Genomic DNA, 24599 nt, shown 5'->3' with positions numbered 1-24599 from the left:
TATTAGGCCAACGTGGCCGCCTTCAAAATGGCCGAGTCTAGCTTGGATAAACCGCTCGAACTATCGGATGAGTTATCGGTGGAGCTCTCGCTTGACGACAATTATGGGTGGTTGAGATCCATGAATATTTGATGAAACAAAATGCGGTTTTTAGAAGGATATATGTGTTAGAATGTGGAAGAAAATGATAAAAATGATGAGTTTATATAGGAGAATTGAGGGATAATGGCTTAAAAAAAAAATAGCAAAAGTTGATCAAATTAGCCTTTAATGGCATAGGGAAGAGCTAAACACAAAAAACAAAAACATATTTTGGGCGTCTGTTTTTATCCGTGGACCATGGTCAACAATGCCGCAACGCCCATCGGGGCCATGTAAATGGCGTCCCAAACGCGTTTCAGCATGGATCCGCCCCTCCGAAGTTTTATACCATTCACTCTAAATAGGCCAATCATTTATAGATAATGAGAAATGATAATCGTACCACACTTTTTAATTAATCTACCACTACCATGCATTATATACTTGTAATGTCTGCTATATTATTTATACAGTATGGTACACTAATAAAATTAAGTGGTACAAATATGTGCTGCCATAGATAATAGTTGATATTAAAAGTCAACCAAAATGGAAAATCAAGGTCGGAAGTCAAAAGGTCGTCAAATATATATGTTCGACTGTGTAGTAACTTTTCATTGTTAATTTTGATTAATATTTTACAAAATTATTTCGTATTTTTTAAGAAGGTAACTTTAAATACATTCGTTATCCTAAATAGGCCAATCATTTTCGAACAATTTTAATTATTTTACACGCTTCCGACATTACTTTACCCCAAATATACAAAGTTCCTTTTTTGTGTAAAATATTTCTATAAAAATACCACCACTCATTATTCACGTTGAAAACACAATAATAGAATCCAGCCAAGGTTCAAATATATATTGATCAAATTTGGTGGCTCCATGTGAAACACCGATCACGCACAGAATAGTAAAACACGCATCAAAAATATATTTCATTTCTTTAAAATAATATATAATTCATTCGGTCCCCCATCAAATTGTTTTGCAATCGATACGAGAAAAGATAAATCACATAGTATTATAATAAAAGAAACATTAGGTAAGGTTTAAGGTAATAGTTAAAATAAAAGTTTATCGCTATTTCACTATGTGCAAATTTTCTATCTAATTTAAAATGTAATTTACAAAAGTTTGCTTGGATATCTAATTAAGGATATAATATTCGTATCACAGTTTTTGATTAATCTACTACATATGTGTTTTAGTAACTTGTATAATGTGTTAAAAAATTGTATTTATGTAATAGATTTATCAAACTTTGTGATACGAATATTATTTCCTAGCTAATTAGGTTTAGAATATATAGAAAAATATTTGGATATGCACCGTCAAATATATAGGAATCTATAAATAGAAGTCTGGACATATGACGTCGACAACTCGACATCCATCCGGTTCACAACAATCCGGCGGAAATACATGAGATAGTAAGGCCATAATTTGGACACATATAATGTATCTGTATTTTGGAGAATATTGCTCAAACTTGTGCTTGGGCTACGGGGAATAAGGGTCCCAAGAACCCCTTTTGCTCATTTTTGTGACATGTAGAGTTCCTTTGGAGTTGGGGATTCTCTTTGGAGTGAGGGGTTCCCTTGTTCCTTTTTTTTAAATTTTTTTCGTTTAATTGTGATTATTTAGTAATTACTTTTTCTTTTTTATTTATTAAAAACTTAAACTTTTATTAACTTAAACATAAAACATAATATTGTTACATAATTCTTAAAAAAGAAATACAAATTACACACCAAATAAAAGTGTTAAAATGTACACAATACTAATACATAAACATTAAACATAAACATAAACTTGTTATTTTAAATAAAAACTTTGAAAATAAATTATATACCACATAAAATATGAAAAATAAAACTTAAAAGATATCTTATAACCTAGAAATAATAGTTTATTATATATTAAAAAAATGACATTAGTTAATAATATAATAATACTATATATATTACTATTTGGCTATTGTTTTTTTCTTTTTTACCCGCAATAAACTAACTCCCAAAAAGCATCTCATCTTCTCCTCAATAATCTTTTTTCTTTTTTCTTTCCTTCTTAATCTACTCCAACGATGACTATTCAATCTTTATATATCTATCTATCTATATACTCACCGGAAAACAAACAAAAAGGAAGTGGAAAAAAAGTCGCCGAAAAACTCTGCCGCCGTGGATTTCTTTTCCGGCAGCCACCTCCGCCGTTACTTTCATAGTATCAAACAAAGTAAGTAAGTATTTATATATGTATAATAGTATATATAAAACTATTTTTTTAGTTAAAATTAAAGGGGAAGGAGCCGTTGAGGCCTCGATCCAAACAACAAGATGAGCGTTCGATTTTGGATGGGGATGACTCATTTTTGGACAATAACGCCTTTGGGGGTGGTGTACACGACGTGGCGGGGCGTTACGGCAGCGTCCCAAGCACTTTTTGGGCGTGCCTTGGGTTGGAAACGCTTCGCTCCTCACGGCCTTATTGTTCTTAACAACATCCACAAGTACTAGGGCATCCGTAGAAAATTTGTGGTGACATATAAGGTATTTTTAGGAAGAGTATTTTTGTGGGTAACGAGGTGGAGGGTATTTATCATTAGCAGTGCCGTCTCTGGGGATTTATAGACCTAGTTCAAGCAAATAAAAGGCTCCTAAACTAAGTGTAACAAATTATATTAAATAAACTAAAAATCAAAAAATAAATTGTGAGACGATTAATAATTTAATAATTAAATATGAATTTTAAAATTAACAATCTAAGATTATACTTAAATAAATAAAATTTAAAATCTACATCTAAAACATAAATAAAATTTTAATATGTTAAAAATAATATAAAAAATATTTAAAAAATGATAAGCAACAAACAGCTATGTTATTTTTTTCTTAAATAATATATGAGAAAAGTGAATATGTTATTGTTATGTACCTAAACATAGGTATATAAATAAGCTTAGGTACATCATACATGACAACTACATATTCTCCATTCCTCCTAATATATACATGTGTTGTTTACAATAAATGAGAAAATGACTACTTACGTTGTAAAAAAAAGATAAAAAATAGACAATTAAATGACAATGTCACGGCGGCTTGACTGCTCAGTTCTGAAATAACGTACTGAATAAATTTTTTTCTATCTACAAAAGTTTGTAAGTAGCTTCTGTATACGGATTAAATTATATGTTTTAAATTTAGATTATTGTTAGAACTTATAATGAACTTAGTTAATTATATATACGAATACATAACTTTTAATATATATAACATTAGAAATAAAAAATTGGACCCCTTTAAAAATTAGGTCTCGGCTGGTCGGCCACTTCGGCCACCATCTAAGCCGGTCATGATCCTTAGATATGGTGTGGAAGACTGGAAGTTATGTGGATGTTTGTAAGAAGAGTTTATTCCATAAAAAGGTAACCTATTTACACAAAATTTCTATTAAAGGTAACTTATTTTGTTTTCGTCTATTTAAAGGACCCTATTTTCAAAAAATTTCTAATAAAGTGTATATCGTTAGTTTTTGACAGACGGAGCTCGTTAAGTGCCACGTCACTGATGCCACGTGATCATTTTTGCTAACGTGGCATTTAACTTTAACTGACCCATATATATATCGAAAATATATATCGTTTTCTTATTTTCTTTTTCCCATTTCTTCCTCCCCGCCATAAATCTTCCCCCTTTTCTCTAATTCCCCCCAAATTGAAGAACCCTAATTTCCCCCATCCAAAATTCATTCGATTAAACACTAAATTGAAAGGAAAAACTTGTACCGCTGTAAAAGCAATTTCTGATAGGCTTTTGTTGTCCGTTGCAATGCAATTCCAAGGGCTGATTATGATGAAGAGAATGCATCATCAAGGTCATGATGATGTCATCATCACCTCGTGATGACGTCAGCACGAGGCATCTAGTTCGTGTGAAGGAAGTCGAAGCTCATGAACAAGATAGAAGCCCAGCCCGTTTCTACAGCCTATATATACTAGAATTAGGTTACAATTGTGTTTTAACGATTTGAGTTGCAACAGATTTCGTTCATAGTGCACGGGGTAGAGATCTATACCCCGTGCCAGTCAGATGTATACTGATTTGGTGTAATATACATATGATTAATGATATTCACGAGTTTTACATCTGTTCTTATTACTTATTCTTCATGTAATTCGTGTTTTTATGTCCATTAATTATACAGAAACCTTAAAGTCGATTATGAATGGATTCCGCACTTTCATAGTCGAATTGGTCACGATTTGAACGGTCCGACGTGTTTCAACAACCGCAATGTACCAATCGCACAGGTAAGTGTTTAATCTTGCTTTATTTTTGTTAAAATGAAGTCAATGAATAAGTTAGGTATCGTAGAGTTTCATTATTGTGGTGGGTTTTTGAAAAATCCACTGCGATACGAAGGTGGGGTGTTGGTTACTATGGGTGAAGTGAAATATAACGAGTATACATTTCAGTCATTCAATAAAAAAGTAATTAAGGTGATAAACACTTTTTATCAAGCAACCAAAGGAAAATCTGTTGGGCTATATTATTGTGTACCTGGTAAAGATTAAGTAAGGGTTTACGTTACATGGTATGTGATGGTGATTTTAGAAATTTTGTTAAGCATGCTATTGCACATGATGGGCCTATACATATGTATGTAGATTTAGAAAAATTAGATATGTCAAGGTTTATTGAAGAAAGTGATGATGAATGTGAGGAGGAGGAAGTGAAAGAGGGTGTGAAAGAAGATAAACCAGATGGGGAAGGTGATAATGATAGTGAAGATCCTGACTATGATGGAGATGGGGATTATAAGGAAAGTGATTCAGAAAGTGAGAGTGTGGCAGAAAGTGAGGGTGGAAGTGAGAGTCAGTCAGAAAGTGATTCAGACAGTGGTTGTCCTAGCTTAGATCATCTAAGTGCTGGTGAGGAAGAATTGATGGAATGTAGGAAGATGAAATAAAATAGGAAAAAGGGTAATGCACACCAAAACATATCACCAAATAAGGGTTTCAGTCCAAAGAAACAACCTATGCCAGTTTTGAGAACACCAAATAAGGGATTCAGTCCAAAGAAACTGACTTTTGAGGCTGAAGAGGGTAAGAAAAATGAAAATGATGAAGACCTTGATACTGGAAAGCACTCAGATCCAGATTACAATCCAAATGCTGAATAAGGTCCAGAAAAAGAAGAGAATGACAAGATTAAGTCTCAAATGCATGATCCTACACTTCATTGGAAGTTAATTCATCCATTTAAAGGAGAGAGATTTGAAAGTATTGAGCAGTTTAAGGATTCCATTATTAAGTATGCATTGGCAAATGGGTATCCACTATATTATGAAGACAGTAAGAGTACACATGTGCTTGTTAAATGTGGGGTGAGAAATGCTAAAGAAAAGGGAATTGTTGTTGAGAATCCATGTCCTTTTAGGTTGTGGGCATCATGGATTCAGGATGAGTCAACTTTTGAAATCAAGTCTTTGAGGACTAAGCATACATGTTCAAAAAAGCAACATTTGAGTGGAATTGTTACTGCATGGTGGATTGCAAGACAGTTTGGTGATAAGATCAGGATGAGCAAGAAAATAACCCTTTCAAAATTAAGACATATGGTTATGAGGCTATACAATGTGAGGGTGACACTCAGTCAGTGTAGTAAAGCAAGAGCAAAAGCAATATATGATATGACCACAATTCTCAACAATCATTATGCTAGGATATGGGACTATGCAGAGGCAATAAACAAGACAAATCTAGGAAGTACAGTAGAGGTAAATGTTCAATCTAACCCAGATGGAACTACAACAATTCAAAGGTTTATATGTGTTTCAAAGCTTGCAAGGAAGGTTGGTTAGCAGGGTGTAGGAAGATCATTGGACTTGATGGGTGCTTTTTAAAGGGTACTGCACAAGGTGAGTTATTGTCAGCAGTTGGTAGAGATGCAAATAACCAAGTTTTTCCCATTGCATGGGCTTTAGTGGATGTTGAGACAAAAGAAAACTGGTTATGGTTCTGCAGATTGATCCAGAATGACCTTGGACTAGGAAATGGTGATGGGATTGCAATAATTTCTTATCAGCATAAGGTTAGCTTCTTTTTAAACTCTTTATCATACTTTGCCAAATCATATGAAAACATATTGTATATACTATATTACTGTCCTTAAATTTGTTACATTTTAGCTTAAAAAAATAGGGTTTGATTGAGGCAGTTGCTCAAGTTTTACCAAATTGTGAACATAGACAATGTGCCAGGCATGTATATGCAAATTTTAGTAAGAAATGGGCTGGGGTGTATTTTAAGAATTATTTTTGGCAAGCTGCAAAGTCAGCATATCCAGAACATTTTATGTTCATTTTGGATAAAATCAAACAAGGGAATGAAGAAGCATACAATTATCTGCTTAACAAATAGCCATATAGTTGGACTAGAGCATTTTATGAACCAGGATTGGATTGTGATTCTGTTGAGAATGGCATTTGTGAATGTTGGAATTCAATGATCAAAGATTTCAGGAAGATGCCAATTATTCATATGTTTGAAGAGATAAGGAGGAAAGTGATGACAAGACTTAATGATCAGAGACTTAATGGGCAGTCATGGACTGATGATATCTGCCCCAATGTGAGACTAAAACTGGAAGAAAGCAAAATAACACACATGTATGAACTTAAAAGTTGTCTAGTTTATTAGTTTCTGAATTGTTCTCTTGTTTAGTATTAGTCTGCTTATAATTCTTTTTTGGGGATTGGGAGGTATTCAATGCTGGTTTTTAAGATTTTGAAGTGATATATAAAAGTAATAGCTTTCTTGTGAACTTGGATAAGAGGGAATGTAGTTGTAGAGCATGGCAGTTGAGTGGAATACTGTGTCTACATGCGGTCAAGGCCATATATGCTCAATACAAAGAACCTGAACCATTTGTTAGTGATAGTTTAAGGAAAGACAAGTTCTTGGCTACTTACATGTATGATATAAGAACAGTGGGTGGTGAATATTTGTGGCCAAAGACAAATAGGATTCCACCATTGGCACCACCTCTGAGAAGAATGCCTGGAAGACCAACAGTGAAGAGAAAAAGGGAAAGCAATGAGGATGGACCTATAATGTCTACAAAGTCAAAAAAATGTTCCAATTGTTGTCAGTATGGGCATAATGCAAGAAGCTGTTCAAAAGTCCCGTTGCCAAGACAACCAAAGATACCCAAAAAGAGAGGTAGGCCAAAGATAGATGGTAGAAATAGTGGTCCAAATCAAGCTGGTGGCAGAGGTGATGGTCCAAGTCAAGGGGCTGGTGGTAGAGGTGATGGTGGCAGAAGTGGTGGTGGCAGAGGTGGTGGTGGCAGGGGTGGTGGTGCAAAGGCTGGTGGTCTAAGTGGTGAAGGTCAAAGTCAACCAATGCCACAGTCTGCACCTGTTCAAGTTGGGGTTGAAGACCAAAATATTGAGGAAAATGTCACTAATCTTCATGAAGATGAACCCATTCAACAATCTGCACTTGTTGGAACCTCTCAAAGAAGAATGAAAATGATACCAACAAGGAAACCATTTGTTCCTCTAAGAAAGAAGTCAGAAAGGATCATAAATAGGAAGCTTACATTCAAAGTGGTAACCAAAGATGGAGTTGGCAGTAGTTCTGACAAACCATTAACTGTTGAATAGAAATATGTGTAATTCTGCAATCTTTTGAAACTCTAATTTAGTAGAATTATGCAATCTCATGTACTTGCATTATGTAATGCAATCTTTTGGAACTCTTGTGCAATTTCAGTATGTAATCTATGCTAATCTTTGCTAATTATCCAAATCGTTATTGGTGCTAATCTTTTATTACAACATAACACTTGTAGCCAAGAACACTTGCAGAAACAATATTACAAAATATTACACTTGCAGAAACCAAGGATAACACTTGCAGAAACACTTCCATTCAATTTCATTAAAAATATTACAAAAGCTTGAACACTTGCAGAAAAGAAGTTTAGAACACATTCATTATTGAACACTTGCATAAACTGATAAACTTGAAAACATTACAAAAGCTTACAAATTGATTGACCAACTGATAATCTAGAAAAGAAGAAAATACATAATACAACAACATATAATACCCACTATAATCCTTCTTGAACACTTCCATTTTTTTCCTCAAATTTGCGATTTCTTCTTCATGTTTCTTTCTTTCATCTCTGAATTTAATCATCTTACTTGTATACCAATCATTTGGTAGTGCTGGGTCAATCCAAGAGAAGTAATTACATCTTCTAGCAGCCTGGTAATTAGGACAACCAAGAAATCGCCTACCTGGGTTGTTTGATGTCCACGACGTCCATCTTCTTGCTACATCACCATAAAAACAACGAGAAACAGGTCCTCCAGATTTATTAGACATTTAATAGTGTTTAATTGATAAGAAATCGAACGAATTTTAGAATAGGGGAATTAGGGTTCTTCAATTTGTGGGGAATTAGAGAAAAGGGGGAAGAATTATGGCGGGGAAAGAGAAAAGGGAAAAAGAAAATAAGAAAACGATATATGTTTTCGATATATATATGGTTCGGTCAAAGTTAAGTGTCACATCGGCAAAACTGATGACGTGGCACTTAACGAGCTCCATCTGTCAAAAACTAATGATATACCATTTATTAGGAATTTTTTAAAAATAAGGTCCTTTAAATAGACGAAAACAAAATAGGTTACCTTTAATATGAATTTCGTGTAAATAGGTTACCTTTTTATGGAATAAACCCTTGTAAGAAAGATGAATATGTTATTGTTCCAGAGTTAAAACTGTTTGTGAGAATGATAAGTAAAACATGCTAATTAAGTTATTTGTCAGAAAGACACTATGTCACTAATCCGGGTAGCCTAATGATGGTTGATACAAATTGAGCCTAAATAGGCGTACTATTGACGCCCTGCATTCATGATCGAATAGATGTTGAATTGAGCTATGAGTAACTCTTAAGGTATTCGTTACATAAAAGTTATACTAATACCGATTATATATAATTTTTTTAGAGGTCAATGTTATTTGTGCCTACTCAATAGGAGCAAAAGAATCATATTTTCCTACTTAATAGGATATTTCCTTCGAGTGTTTGTCATAGCATGCCTCTCTTGATATAGATAAACCCAAAGCCTCATATTTAGATGAGGTGCCTCAAAGCTCTTCGTTATCTTCTTGTAAAATAATATAGAGAATTATCATTAATATATATCTAAACATGTGTTATATAAAAACTTGTGAGCATTTTATTAAGTAATACTGTAAAAAGTTACGAGTATATGTATATAGAATATATAAAATATGAACATTATGTATCGTGATTATTAGAAGCATGGCCCATTTTTGCATATATAAAATGAACGGAGAGGGGGTCATGGCATGAGAGACCAAAGAGCATAAAGACAGCTTTTTCTACACACAATTTCTTGATCAATTAACCTCCACACCAAAATCCAATAAAGATATGGGTTTTGGGTACCAAAGAAGGATCTTTCTTCTTCTTCCACTACTACAACTTCTTATACTTCAGCTATTTTCAGTTGTAACATTGGCTGAAACACAAGTACTCTCACTATCAACATTTAGTAATTGTAGTAACATTAGTAGTTCATTAAGAGGTTCAAGAAAAGTGGGAAGAGGGAGAGGAAGACGAGGTTTATTGGGGTGTGATTTATATAAAGGGAGATGGATTGCTGACACTTCATATCCATTATATGTAGCATCAAGTTGCCCATTTATTGATTCAGAGTTTGATTGTCTTAAACATGGTCGTTCAGACACTCAGTATCTTAAGTATGCTTGGAAACCAGATTCTTGTAATCTCCCAAGGTACATTCTATCTTTTTCTCTCTCTCACACATACATATGAGTCACGGGTTCGCAGTATAGTCACACTTATGTTTAGTCTTTGCTGACCTACCGTCGGTCAGCAAAGACTAATTGTAATCCAGCTAGAATTCAAGGTTTCTAAGCTAGTAAGAATTAACCAAACAAAAAGATATATGGAGCTTAAGGAGGGACCACTACTCTCGCTAAGGGGAAAAAAGTGATAGTTAACGTATAAATGCTTCCTTATGACAAGGGTCGCAAATTATAAAGCTTTGCGACCCGTGTACAAAAACTCAAAATCATGTGTTATTAAGGTTAATGATAAAATATTCACAAACCTCGTTTCTCTTATGTTTATTAACAAATAGCTGGTTCCAATCGAGCCCAAGAGTCGATGACCTCTAGATCGATCATAAATTTGTGTTTTACATGTGTTTTCATATACATATATGAGCTTTGGTCAAGTCTTAAGTAGTCAAGAATTCAATTTAAGCAGTGTATGAAGTATGAACTAGTCATCAAGCTTACACAAGTAGCCAAGAGTACTACATATATATACACTTATCCATATTCATTGCACATTAAAAGCAAAAGTATTAAAAGAAGTAGTAGCACTTTTGCATTAAATATATGTAATCCAATTTTGTTCTTTTACTTCACAATTATTGTAAGGACAAAATAACTGCACCTCAAGTATAACTTTCATTAATAAAAATTCCAGTAGAATGCACATCATATTTTAAAATTCAGAATGGAGTTTCACGAACACAGTTAAAATTAGACTTATTTCATATTTGCTTATTTGAGTTTGATTTATATATGTTTGACAATCCTTATTTTGGTGCCTTAATTTTGAAATGGGCTTCTTCCAATTTAAACATCAATGATAAGCCAAATGAAATTAAAATTTATGGATTGTTATGTAGGTTTGATGGAGTGGATTTGTTGAATAAATGGAGAGGGAAGAAAGTAATGTTTGTGGGTGACTCACTGAGTTTAAATCAGTGGGAATCGTTGGCTTGTTTGCTTCATGCGTCGGTGCCCAATTCCAAGACCACTTTTTTACGTAGAGACATTCTTACTTCCCTCGCTTTTCAGGTACTTTTTCTTTCCATTTTTATTCTTTTTAGGGAATTTCAAATTATCATTTTTTATGTTTATTTTACTTTTTATTTTTATTCATGCTTTCTTTAAAAGTAATGATACTCTAATTTTTAGTCTCTTTCTTTAGTGAGTCCACCATGGTTATATATAAATATATTTGCTCGACCAAAAGGAGAAAAATCATTGTAGGATTAGCTCATTAATTTAGTCAAGGCTTGTATTTTTTAAAACAAAGAGGTGTCATATTCAACCTTGAGCGTGTATGAGATCAGTAGTTTAGATTATTTCTTTCATGAAGTAACAAATTGATATTAAAAATTATTTGATGTATAGTAGATTGGGAATAAGTTTTTTTGTAAAAAGGAATGGGGAATAACTTTTAATTAAAACTCAAAATCATTCTTCTAAAAACATTTTAATGACACGAGATCAAATGCACAAAATAGTGATTAATACAAATTAAGTAGAACATTTCTAAGTTTAGATGTAAGTTTTAGGTTTTTCCAATTGACCAATACACTTATTTAATTTATACAAATATGGTCAAAGGGTTTAATTTATCCAGGATGTGAGGTGGCTCATAGATTGAAAAATATGAATAAATAATTATGATATGTAAATATGTAGTAGATAATAATAATAATAATAATAATAATAATAATAATAATAATAATAATAATAATGATTTAATAACCTTTTTATTTGACCATGCATTATCACCTTTAAGATAAAATCCTTTCTTAATTGTCGTAAAGAATCAATTAGAACAATGGTCGAATTGGTAGAACATGTTAGTGATTCCAATAATTATTCACTTATTGATTATTATAACATGTGGTCTTATACAAGTATTAGCCAACACATAACAGATATGAACTATTATGTGCTATGATAGATTCTTTGAAACAATACTAATAATTTTTAATTTAGCAGATAACAAGTTTGACAAATATGACATTAAATATTTTCTTGTCTATAATAATAGCCTTTAGCATAAAATATGATAAATTTGATTGATGTCACTAACACATATGTCAAAGACCCACTTGAAATAGGCTTTTGTCTGAGGCCGTAAACAAACTGAATAGTTCATGAACCGTTTGATGGGAAGTTCGTTCGTTTAGTTAAATTAACGAACAGAACGTTTGTGTTCGTGAACATTCGTTCATGAAAACAAACGAACGAACATGAACAAGTCATTATGTTCGTTTATTTGTGTGTGAACCGTTCGTTAAGTTAAACGAACAAACATGAACAAGGTTCCGTTCGTGTTCGTTCGGTCGTTTGGAGCCCTAATTTTGCCTCTTGAGATGTAAGTCCAGCAGATATATTTATCTATGGTTTTTTGTAAGTAATTTAGATATTGTAATAAATTTATTATGGATTTTGTAACAAGTTAAGAAAATTTGCTAAAAAAATTGTACATGCAAGTTGTACTTGTAAAAAGCATTAATGTCCACCACCTAACGGATCCCACTTTTCCGTCGGGCCCAAAAGCCGCGACGTTGGCGCAAAAGCATGGGAAGAGTTGTTGAAATGGTGGTGGTGGTGGTTCCGGTGTAAGTCAACTATATAGACAAAGTTTGCTTATGTTTTTTTGTGTTTAAAATGTCTCTCTCATGTCACATTCACAAAAGAAAAACTGTAACAATAATGGTACACAAAAATAAAATAAGGGTCGTCCAGATACATGTCCTATAGCATGTGTTGATTTGATAGCAAATTTTTGTTAGCCACTATGCATCTTAAGGACAATATATTATATCTACGATTTTAATACAATATATGTTTACATCTCCTTTTTGTCGTCATATATAATACGTGTTATATAAAAGTTGTATATTATTTAACATGTAATATTAGTTATGCCAAATTTGTTTTATATAACTTCTATTCAAGATGTACTATATATGAAAATTTGTTAACTAACTCTTCGTTGGCCACCAACCGTCATTTTCTATGAGCAATTCGTGTTTGATACTTGCCAAAGGCAGAACTAAAGTGAATTGGTTAAATTATCTTAACACTATCCTTGTTAAGGGTTAGATGGATATCAATTCGCTACATGGGATCGACTTTTATATGAGAGTTTGTTTTGCTTAAGAATCACCTATGGCCTCATTTTTAAAAGCATTGTAAACATGTATTACTTTATATTTTTGTGTGTATGTATGGCTTTTCTAATTATGCTTGCACTATAATTTGATCATTCAATATTTTGATACATACTTATGCCATTAACTCACTTTAGAACTCTTTGTTTGCTGTTATAAATAATTGATGCGAGGAGTGTTCTTTAAGGCTAATATTTCTTTATATATTATGTCAATCATTGAGAATATCTATATAATCAACCTCTATAATAAACTTGAATATTATAAGAAAGTAAAACCAAAAACCAGGACATTAAAGGCGTGTTCCCAATGTAGAAAATGATAAGAAAGTGCGACAAAAAGTGATTCCATTGGCATTGATGTGTCAAATAGAGGTGTAATTTTGGATTTTTGTAATGTATAACATGACATGTGATCAACCTCAAACATGGTTGAAAACTTGCAAACATTAAAACAGACATAAAAACAAAGCCTCACAGCTAAATGTCCTAGTTTTCATTTATATGTCTTTTAAAGTTTTAAGGTTTATTAAAATGCAACTAAGTTCGATATACTTGTAGGATTATGATGTGACGATATACTTGTATCGCACACCCTATTTGGTAGACATTGTGAAACAAGACATTGGACGGGTCTTGAATTTGGACTCGATTAAAGGAGGCGACACATGGAAAGGGATGGATGTTCTCGTGTTCAACTCGTGGCATTGGTGGACGCACACCGGAAACCTACAACCGTATGATCTTTGTTCACGGGGATTGGAATTGCTTATTAAAAAGTGTTTATACTAACTTCTTCTGGTGCTTCACCGTTTTAAAATAAGCAGATATACAGTTTGCGAATAATGTTTAAAATTACTTAACCTTTGATGCACAAAATAAAATAAACCCTCTAAGAAACAAGCATATAAGCACTAAAATAAGCAAATTTCCTCCCTTGTTGCTAATACCATGTGTCTTGTATCAATTCAATAACATAAGACTTTATGCTTAAATTGTGCAACAGATTTGATTACATACAAGACGGATCAACTATATCTAAAGATATGGACCGGCTAGCGGCATACTACAAGGCTATGACCACATGGGGAAAATGGGTTGACCTTAACGTCGACCCATCGAAGACTAAAGTGTTTTTTCAAGGGATCTCTCCTACACATTACATGTACGTAGACGGGAGATCAACTCATAATGCTTAGTTTAAGACAAGCTTATTAGTCGTAAACCCAAAGGGGCCGTTTGGTTCACAAAATCTAAAGAAATTTGGTGGAATGGAATTCTGATTGTTTTCCTTTTGCTCTTAGGTTAATAGTAAAAATCCAATTACTTTCCATCAAATTTTTTTTAAAATCTTTGAACCAAACAGCCCATAAGGATCCAGAATTATAACCTTGCATCATCATGGTACAACTATTATTCTTTCATATATCATATCGTTGTCTAATAGGCTAATTTGATGAAACCAGGGGAAAAGAATGGGGATCATCGTCAAGAAACTGCTACGGGGAGCTACAACCAATTGAAGGGGGATCATACCCTGCAGGCTTACCCGAAGCTCAAGTTGTTTTAAACAAAGTTCTAAGTAGCATAAAGAAACCAGTCACGTTGCTCGATATCACAACACTATCTCAGTTAAGGAAAGATGCACACCCGTCATCATATAGTGACTCAGGCGTTGATTGTAGTCATTGGTGCGTTCCTGGGTTACCCGATACATGGAACCAACTCATGTACGCATCGTTCCTCAATTGACAAAGTCAGTAAATTTGCATCATAGTGATTCATTTCTATACACGATGGATACATTATAATTGAAGATATATGTAAGATTGTTCAATTGTAAAGCTTATGAACAGGATTTGCAATGAAATGCAATAAGGTAAAAGGGGAGAATAATAGATTATGCAACTAGAAAGAGTGTTTGATTTCATTTGATGTAACTTGTTCACATGTAAACATATTCATTGTCAGTCAAAGGTAAAAGCCGAAAAAGCATGGGGGAATCTTAATATTCATCTCTTTCGTATGGTTCTGTACTTTTTTTTCGGGTTCATTGTTTCTTAGTCCAACAAATATTAATTTTGGGGACGAAAAGCACCCCATAGGCCTACTGACAACACTGGTAGCCAAAGCCGACCAATTACGTCATCACCATTTTGGTGGGGTGTTAGAGGCTTTGTTTTTTGGTGTAAAAGGCTAAGGATAATCCTTAGCAATGGGGTAGTTTAGGATTATTTGGGGCATTTATAGTTGTAATGTTTGTTGTTAATAAAAACAAAAGCCCACCAATTACGCAAAAACCCACCGACCAAAGACCTAGTGCGGTAAAACCCATCTTGGATTGGATTTGAACTCGGAACCTACGGTCTCAAATACATCGTTGGTTCCATCAACCCTTAATCCAGCAGCTCGTAAAAGATACATACACTTGACAAACTTTTTCAACAATAACGTAACACTATTGTAATTTGTACCTATACATTTATAGACTTTGCAAGGAACGAAAACTCAAACTAATTATAAAAAAAAAAACAACGATAAACATCAGTTTATTTAATTGTTTGATTCCAATATGAGTTTTGTTAGCTCTCAGTATTAATTAACTTATGTTTTAAAATTTTTACTTTGTTTTGCGAAAATTCATGGGGCGGCCATTAATATATAGAGTACTATTTTTTATGCATGTAATAAGCTGTTAATGACAACCCTAAGGGTTGTAATTATCATTTTTCTATATAAGTTGATTATGAAAATTGTTAAGAATACCTCATATCTGAATATGTTATCGTACATTCCATCCAACCCACTAACTGCAACTTCAATATCAGAATCACTCCAAAGTTACATAATTTCAGACACCCCTTTCCATGGCCAAAAGATTCATACCCATATTCTCAAAACTGGATTTAACCCCAATACTAACATATATATAAAACTTTTGATATTGCATTTAAAATGTTCTTGTATAATATATGCCCGGAAAGTGTTTGACGAAATGCCTCAACCAACTTTAACTGCTTATAATTTCATGATAGCTGGGTATACAAGATATGGTGAAGTGGGTCAGTCTTTAAATATGTTTAGGAGGCTTGTTTCGTGTAATGAGAAGCCAGACGGGTATACTTTCTCGATGATTTTGAAGGCTTCGAGTAACGATTATATGTTGTCGAACAGATCAAGGACTGGGTTAAGGATTGGCAAGGAGGTTCATGGGCAGATTGTGAAAGCTTATGGTAATATGGATGATGTTCTTTCGACGCCTTTGGTGGATTTGTATGTGAAGAGTGGGAGGGTTGAGTACGCCAGACGAGTGTTTGATTTTATGATGGATAAGGATTTGGTGTGTTCGACGTCGATGATTTCTGGTTATATGAGACAAGGTTATGTGGAAAATGCCGAGGACGTGTTTGAGAAGACGGGCGAGAAAGATGTAGTGATGTTTAATGCGATGATTGAAGGTTATAGTAAGTCGGTTGAAACTGCTAAGAGGGCTATTGATGTTTATATAAGTATGCAAAGATTGGATTTTAAGCCAAACATGTCTACTTTTGCAAGTATTATAGGCGCTTGTTCTTTATTATCGACGTTTGAAGTTGGGCAACAAGTACAAGGGCAACTTATGAAGACCGAATTTGCAAGTAATATTAAGATGGAAAGTGCTCTTGTTGACATGTACTCAAAATGTGGGAAGATTGAAGATGCTAGAACGGTTTTTGATGGCATGCGTGTAAAGAATGTGTTTTCTTGGTCTTCGATGATTGATGGGTATGGGAAGAATGGTGATCCGACTGAAGCACTTGAGCTTTTTGGTCGAATGCAAAAAATCTATGATATTAGACCAAATCATGTCACTTTCCTTGGTGCTCTTTCGGCTTGCGGACACGCTGGCTTGGTATCTAAAGGGATAGAGATTTTTAAAATCATGGAGAACGATTACTGTTTGAAACCACACATGGAGCACTATGCCTGTATGGTTGATCTACTGGGCCGAGCAGGAAGGCTTAATCAAGCATTGCAGTTTGTAATGTCGATGCCTGAGAAGCCTAATTCTGATGTTTGGGCAGCGTTGCTTAGTTCTTGTAGAATACATGGCGATGTAGAGATGGCAAGTATTGCTGCCAATGAGCTTTTTAAGTTAAGTAGTAATAGTAGGCCCGGGGCATATGTTGCGTTATCAAATACTTTAGCGGATGCAGGGAAATGGGATAGCGTTACTGGCATTAGGGAACTAATGAAGACTAGAAATATAACAAAAAATACTGGTTCCAGTTGGATAGGCACTGATGATGTTTAAGAATATTTTCATACTACATGAAATGTTTTGAGTCAAGAGTGTAATGCGTATTCTATCTGCTGTATATTCTATCATTCTTACAAACGGTGTTCCATACTAATCCATTCACGTAACTTTAAGAAATCTCTTCGCAAAAGCTATCTAGGATCGATTTCTATCATACAGTAGAACTGAAGAAGGCAAAACATATCCAGGATGTAATTTAGCAACAAAACTGAATTCATCAAACAAAAGAAAAAAAAAGTCACTCCACCTATTCATTCTTACATGGCCCATCTTATTGATGGGCTTCTAGCCAAATATATCTTGATAATCTAATGAAAATGAAGGTTCCTAAGGCTAAATTAATCATATTGTAGAATGCATAGATGTTGATTAAACATTATCCAGTAAAAACATAGGTATTTGTCACAGGAGATAATACTTGCCTGCAACAGACTCAGTAACCAACATATACGGCTGCATTAACTATGTAACAGTTATCATCCTTGTCGCCCATTTCTTCTACATGCACACCACTTGAACATATTAATCCACCATCCACTACTTCAACATGCTCGATTTTCCCACTACCACCCCACAACAAAACAAAATAAGTTGAACGAACAATCTGTGTAGTTAATAGTGGCGCTATAGCGGATAGCGGACCTGAGGTAAAACAGCGATCCCGCTATTAGCGGCGCTATTTTACCGATATCGGTGCTATAGCGGTCCAAAGAGTGGTAAAATAGCGGTGCTATAGCGGATTTTTTTTTTTTTTGGGCAAAACTTGAAAGAAGCTCTAATTTTTGCAAGTAGTAACACTAATGTTTCAAATATTGACACTTTTAAGCTTGACTTTTGCTATTTCTATTGAGTATAAAGTATTAATTGATATTTTTATTAAATATTAAGTAATAAGTATTATATATGGGAAAAGTGAGTATGGGGTTGTCCCCCATCTAAGCTTAGATGGGGGACAACCCCATACTCACTTCCCCCATTAGATATATATATATATATTGCATAATATTTTCATTACCGCTATCTCACCGCTATAACCAATAGCATATAGCGGACCTTGACCGCTACACCGCTATTTTAGTAATTAACTACTTAGCGAACAATACAGAACGAGAAAAATGAGTATTTGCAATTACCAAGTGTAAAAAAGTCAAGCAAGTATGAATCCAAGTTCAAGACACTTACTAGGGGAAAACCGACTTCACTTTCTCAACATCTAAGGTGGCTTGAAGAGGTCGAGGAACTCCAAGTTTTATCTGTAGTTTCATCTGGTCAAACGAAATGCCAGGTATTGACCCTGCAAGAATTGTTTACACTTGTAAAAAAGCAAAAACAAAGGACCAAATAGAATCATAAAAGTTATATATTATCTTTTGCAAGTTAAGTAGTCCATAGAGAGCCAACATATACATAAATCATGCAGACAAGGCTAAATCGCATAGCAGAAAGTTACGATCCTATATATTATCTTTTGCGAGTCAATTAGTTTGAGTTTCAGGAGCCAACAGTAGTATGTAAAAGAACCATCTTTGACCAACACCAAGTGAACCACAGAATCAGTTTTCAAGGCAAAAAGTGGACCATATAACTCAAAATTGAATTCAGCTGAATGAGCAACCTTATGTGACATTGTGCATGAAATTAGATTCAAGAGCTTGATGTTCATGTTAGTTGTACTGCTTTATGCCAGGCCACAACCAATTCGTATGGGTATCAATACATGGGGTTATCTGGCTATGTGGAACGAAATGGGCCACGGCCCAGGCCACAGGTCTGGTCTTCACATACAAGCCGTCCGCAAGCACCAGCAGGCCAAGCTATGAGCGGGCTGCAAGTCATGACTAACTTATGTATTGTGGGCTCAAATTATGTGTAGATTAGTGAGTTACATAAGGTTATATTGAGATTTGGGTTACCCAATACAATCCACGAACTAAGCGAATTATTCTCAAATGCATTTACCTGGAGTTCTAACATCATTTTGAAGTTTTGGAAATTTTGTCTTGACACCAAAACTTTAAGATATCATATTTTGGTCATTATTAGGACCAAATAATACATTTTGACCATCATTTAACTCAAAGTTTGATGTATGATATTTAATCCACATTTTGTGCAAGATACAATTAATAGTGGTCATTTTACACAAAGTATTTGCCGCAATGTTATTATGGACAATAAACAATTGAACTCCCGCTATGCAAAAAAAAAAAAAAAAAAAAAAAAAAAAGATAAATCATGTTACATCGATTGGATAAAAACTTGCATTCAGATTAAAAAATTTGTATGTTTTCAGAAAGTATGAGAGTGCAAGCAACGACAGGTTTAACAGATAAAGATCGTGAAAGGTCAGATAGAGGGTGGAAGTATTTCAGGGGCAAATTGAGTTCTAACTTCTAAGTGGTCTTTGGCCCACTAGGTGTCTGGGTCAGAGTTCAGGTCTACAACAGTGTGAGTCTAGTTTCTGGTGTTGATCTAATCAAACACTCGACCTACTTAAGCAAGCAATCATGCTCCAATTCTTGTGACCCATGCATTCAACCTACTGCACGTGGTCAAAAAAACTCACATAAATAGGTCTAAATGTGACAAAATTTCGCTAGAACCAAGTGGATTCTAACTGAACCCATATCAACCACCAAGTAAATTTTAACTTTGACATATATATCTTGACACAAGAATAAACCCTCAATTTAAGTTACATCATCCAAAATTTATGTTTGAAAAACTCCAGAAGCTGATTAACCCTCATGACTACAATGGTGATCAAAGTTCGCTGCTATACAGAAACTCACAGCAATCATTTTAAAGATGGTCCAAACTGCATAGGCAATTCGATAAAACAGGATATAAATTTACTTCAAATCAGGCTGGGACAAGATTGTTCCAGACGCTAAAACGCTCCATTCATTTTTGTTCCTTGTACATGTTAAGGATGGAACTACTGTTTAGCCCTCCAGACTCTAAAAACTAACTTTCTGCCCTATGACTTGAATAGCTTTATAGAGTTATGACTTAACAGGGATAAAAATGAGAGCTAATTGTTATGCAAACTTCAAGAACTGTTTGGAAGGAAGTATTACGATTAAAAAACATTGATAATGGTTTAGGAGAACTCAAGATTATCATAGTCATGAATTTTCAGAAAGAAATGAGACAATTATATGCAACAGTAAAACGATGTATTTTCAAATCAATCTGAAAAGTCGGTAACATTGGATATCAAAACCCAGTGATTTCAATTATCTAACCATAGTCTTATATATTGAGGTATGCATCAAAAGTATTTAACAGAAAGTTAGCTCATGTTACTAATACGAGAAGGAAAGAAACAGATTTGTATATGGTTGAAGTCAAGAGTTCACTAAATGAAGAGTAAGAAAACAAGGTATTCTAAGAATGTGCATACAATATATAATGTTATCAATAGCGGTGCTATAGCGGTTAGCGGTCCTCAAGCAAAATAGCGGTCAAAATAGCGGTCACGCTATTAGCGGCGGTATTTTACCGATATCAGTGCTATAGTGGTCCAAAGAGTGGTAAAATAGCGGTGCTATAGCGTTTGTTTTTTGTTTTTGGCCCAAACTTGAAAGAAGCACTAATTTTTGCAAGTAGTAACACTAATGTTTTAAATATTGACACTTTTAAGCTTGACTTTTGTTATTTCTATGAAGTATAAAGTATTAATTGATATTTTTATTAAATATTAAGTATTAAGAATTATATATATACAGATATTGCATAATATTTTAAAAACCGCTATACCACCGCGATCTCACCGCTATAACCCAATATAGCATATAACGGACCTTGACCGCTACACCTCTATTTTAGTAATTAACTACTTAGATTATTATCCTTTTGGATTCTCAGTCATACTAAATTTGAGTACACAATGGAGTATCTATTAACATGATAGATCGGGTGTGTAAGGCAATTTCATAGCTCTATAGACAATATTTTGGAGTACTCAAAGTCTCAAATACAAGAAAACATCATAAGAATAATCAACTAGTTCTATATTTGTTGACAAGTTATACGTTATGTTCCAAGTTGTTCAATTGCCGTCACAACAAGTTCGATTTAGGTGGCATAAAATGATGAGCGTGAAAGTATGGTGGATTTGAACCAAGTGATTGAATTTCTAAGATGGGACTAGTTAAGTAACCAACGAAAGTTGGACGTCATCTGAGTTTCAAAAGAGGCTTACAAGTTACAAGACTTTCTGGAAATGAATCATTTCTCACGAATATTACTACAAAAGTGTCCATAGAAGAGAAATAAAAACTAAAGGATTTCATAGGAAACAAGGTTAAGCAGTGGGCCATTGATGAAGTTATTGTTTATAAGGATGCTCCAAGACAAGGAGCAGATGTGTGATCATTAAGCAAGAAAAACCTATAGCTTACGAATTGAATCAGTTGAAAGATGTCAAGGAAAGTATCCCAACCATCAACGAAAAACTCATTGAGCCTGTGGATTGAATTACACATTAAACTGCTGATGTCTAAAGGTAGATAGTAACATATTTGGGTATAACGTAAAGCTAAGAGACGGTCTTCAATATTTTAGTTTTCTGTCTTAGTACAAGGTCACATCAGAAAGGGGAATTTACAAAGGAATTCAGATAAGGTAATAAATTACTAAATTATAAAAGGAGTGGTTAATCAAGCTATTGTAAAAGCCTTCCAAGTGATCTCAACATTCTCTTCCTAAAAATTAAAGTTACATTATGTTTTTTTAAGCAGTTGAATATAGCAAGAAGAAACTTTCATTATAACTGAATAACAGATTCAACTGAAAGAAACATGATGCATAACTAACATGTTTTTTTAGTTTTGCATAAAGTTTAGAAGGGTTACATGTCTTATGGACATCAACGTGATGTGATATATAAGTAATAGAAGATTACTAAAACTTTTAAGAGTGGTGTTGGTAATCAAACTAACTTAAACAGGTGTTGAATAAAACTTCAAATGGCATTTAGTCATGCCAATTAACTTCTGATGAGCGTTTCGTGATTTTCATGAAATGAATATACAATTTATGCTATAAACGATATAACAGCCTAGTGGCCGACTGGCCATGTAACTCATGCATACAGCTAAACATTTGGAAATTAAGTTAATTGCTAATTGTATACTGTTCAACTTACAACACGAACGAGCATACTAAACTAAAATGCCAACGAATAAACAGCGAACTTGTGTTATAAGAAAAAGAGCAAAGATGAAATATATGACAGCGATACTCATCCTCTACATCTAAGTTTTACATAGCACATGTATACGTTACATCACATAAATATGCACACTGATCCTTCAACAGGTAACCATTACATTACTTATCCAATCCAATGACACCTTACTTTGAAAAAGACTTCCCCACGAGTAGTTGCTAGCAATCAATTTTCCAAAACGCCATAAAATCCAAAAAAAATAAAAAATTCACTGCTTCGAGTTCTAAATCACAAGTCACTACTAAAACAACGCACCATTTTAAAACAAGTCGCACGATAAGCGGTTGAGGAAAAAAAAAACTTGGATTTCACATACAGCCTCTATTAAGCGTACAAAACCGTAATTTCAGTAACACAGTTTACAAATGTTAGCTACAAAAGAGTTAATAAAAGAAAAAGATATTGGTGTCACATATACATTATCAGTGTTATTATATTATTTCGTATTGTATTATTATTCGGGACCGAATTAAGAGGGAAGCAGAGCAATTAATTTACAACACATGGAGCAAAAGCATTAAACTTGATACCATATCTTATCTGGGTAGGGGCTTATATTTTATCCGGCCCCGTCGAAAACACGAAAACAGTCATTCCTTAAGTTCTACAATCAGTCTTTATGTTTTCAAAAAGCACAAATAATGAAATAAAGAACATTGTACCTTAAAAACACAATATCAAACACAACAGAAATTAATAATAATTAAAAAAAAAAAAAACCTCTCCGAAAAGCAGGGATTGAATTAGAAGAAATGGCGTCCCTACAAGCTTTCATTGCTGCTTTTGTGACATCTTGCCTGTTGCAATTAATTCTTTTTTTTTAATTAATACTTGAATTAATGTATAAAAAGTGAAAGAAAATGATTAAATTTTTTGCATTTTAATGTAAAGTTGAAATCTTGTCAAAAATAAATAAATAAAAATAATAATGAAATAGGTTGCAGTATTACCCATGTTGATCATAGCCAACACCCATTTCAACAAACAAGAGTGTAAGAGATGGGTTTGGAACTGTTGCTGACGTGGAAGAGGTAGCCATGGAAATAGGTGGTGACGTGGCAAATACTGTGAATTTTGGGGATGATTTTTTAATAATAAGGGATTGATGATTATGAAGAAGAGTTATGGATTTGGGTTTGAGAAAACATGTGTTGGTATTTGTCAGGATCATTTTTTAGGGAGTTTTTAGTTGAATTTGATGTTACACTGGAAATTTGTCATTTCGGTCGAGTTTCAACTTTCAAGTGTTGTGGTCGATATACTCTATGTTTAACAGTAATTTTTGAGCATTTTTCCCTTAACAATTTAGATGTTAGTTCTTTTCAAGTTAACGATTATACGTTTGAATCTTTATTTTTTTTTTCTTTAACGACAAAAATGAAATATTATTATAAAAATGTCGATTAGCATGATGCTAGAAGACTTCAATACAAACATCAATATTAACATTCCACTAAAGACAAGCAAACTACATAATATTACAAATGCAACCTAAACAAAGTTATAGATAACATCACTAGCAGCCCATTTAGATCTTGATGATAACCACAATTGGGTATACACATTGATCTCAGCCATAACAAATTCTGGAGATGGTTTGATGTGGTTAAATACATGCTTATTCCTTGTCGACCATAAACACCAAATGGCAATCATAATAATAGCACGAACCACTTTCTTTTTCTTACTGTCTCTGACAGACCCTTTATGAATCTCTAGTAAGTCTTGGAAGGAGAAAACAAAAATAGGAGAAATGTTATACCATTCACTCACTTTGTCCCATATCTGGTTGGTCCAAGGACAAGTAATAAACACATGCTCAGTGGTTTCACAACCAAAGTTACAAATCACACAAAAGTCGTTTCCAATGTTTATATTTCTTATCTTCAACTCAACTCGTGTCGCAATTCGGT

At 33.8% G+C, this 24599-nt stretch overlaps 4 protein-coding genes across 4 annotated transcripts; 3 read left to right on the top strand and 1 right to left on the bottom strand.

Moving 5' to 3' along the window:
- Positions 1-5309: 5309 nt before the first annotated feature.
- LOC122597137 lies at positions 5310-7757 on the top strand. Its single transcript, XM_043769770.1, has 6 exons — positions 5310-5942; positions 5996-6181; positions 6292-6422; positions 6528-6720; positions 6820-6851; positions 6935-7757. The coding sequence occupies exons 1-6, from the start codon at positions 5310-5312 to the stop codon at positions 7755-7757; spliced, it is 1998 nt and encodes a 665-aa protein (XP_043625705.1).
- A 1723-nt stretch (positions 7758-9480) lies between these two features.
- On the top strand, positions 9481-15165 carry LOC122596288 (protein trichome birefringence-like 38). The gene is made up of 5 exons (XM_043768837.1): positions 9481-9933; positions 10860-11031; positions 13712-13887; positions 14157-14315; positions 14617-15165. The coding sequence occupies exons 1-5, from the start codon at positions 9569-9571 to the stop codon at positions 14900-14902; spliced, it is 1158 nt and encodes a 385-aa protein (XP_043624772.1). The 5' UTR covers positions 9481-9568; the 3' UTR covers positions 14903-15165.
- A 764-nt stretch (positions 15166-15929) lies between these two features.
- On the top strand, positions 15930-17526 carry LOC122597136 (pentatricopeptide repeat-containing protein At1g28690, mitochondrial). The gene has a single exon (XM_043769769.1). The coding sequence runs from the start codon at positions 15930-15932 to the stop codon at positions 17442-17444; it is 1515 nt and encodes a 504-aa protein (XP_043625704.1). The 3' UTR covers positions 17445-17526.
- An 89-nt stretch (positions 17527-17615) lies between these two features.
- On the bottom strand, positions 17616-23912 carry LOC122596394. Its single transcript, XM_043768963.1, has 4 exons — positions 23637-23912; positions 23407-23483; positions 18633-18744; positions 17616-18013 (listed from the first exon to the last, which is right to left on the bottom strand). Exons 1-4 carry the CDS (start codon positions 23855-23857, stop codon positions 17884-17886), a joined length of 540 nt encoding a protein of 179 aa, XP_043624898.1. The 5' UTR covers positions 23858-23912; the 3' UTR covers positions 17616-17883.
- Between the last annotated feature and the right edge of the window lie 687 nt (positions 23913-24599).

Source organism: Erigeron canadensis, chromosome 4 (genome assembly GCF_010389155.1).
Source record: "Erigeron canadensis isolate Cc75 chromosome 4, C_canadensis_v1, whole genome shotgun sequence".
Taxonomy (NCBI): Eukaryota; Viridiplantae; Streptophyta; class Magnoliopsida; order Asterales; family Asteraceae; genus Erigeron; species Erigeron canadensis.
The sequence above is the reverse complement of the archived record's forward strand: the minus strand, read 5'-3'. Positions and strand labels throughout refer to the sequence as shown.

Coding starts and splice junctions, on each gene's coding strand:
- LOC122596394 (XM_043768963.1), bottom strand. CDS start 23,857: ATGATCCTGACAAATACCAACACATGTTTTCTCAAACCCAAATCCATA. Junction 18,745..23,406: donor AATCCCTGCTTTTCGGAGAG/GTTTTTTTTTTT, acceptor CAATTCTTGCAG/GGTCAATACCTGGCATTTCG. Junction 18,014..18,632: donor GTGAAGTCGGTTTTCCCCTA/GTAAGTGTCTTG, acceptor GTGGGGTGGTAG/TGGGAAAATCGAGCATGTTG.
- LOC122596288 (XM_043768837.1), top strand. CDS start 9,569: ATGGGTTTTGGGTACCAAAGAAGGATCTTTCTTCTTCTTCCACTACTA. Junction 9,934..10,859: donor GATTCTTGTAATCTCCCAAG/GTACATTCTATC, acceptor ATTGTTATGTAG/GTTTGATGGAGTGGATTTGT. Junction 14,316..14,616: donor ATCTCTCCTACACATTACAT/GTACGTAGACGG, acceptor TGATGAAACCAG/GGGAAAAGAATGGGGATCAT.
- LOC122597136 (XM_043769769.1), top strand. CDS start 15,930: ATGTTATCGTACATTCCATCCAACCCACTAACTGCAACTTCAATATCA.
- LOC122597137 (XM_043769770.1), top strand. CDS start 5,310: ATGCATGATCCTACACTTCATTGGAAGTTAATTCATCCATTTAAAGGA. Junction 6,423..6,527: donor TATTTTTGGCAAGCTGCAAA/GTCAGCATATCC, acceptor TAGTTGGACTAG/AGCATTTTATGAACCAGGAT. Junction 6,721..6,819: donor CTGATGATATCTGCCCCAAT/GTGAGACTAAAA, acceptor GTTTAGTATTAG/TCTGCTTATAATTCTTTTTT.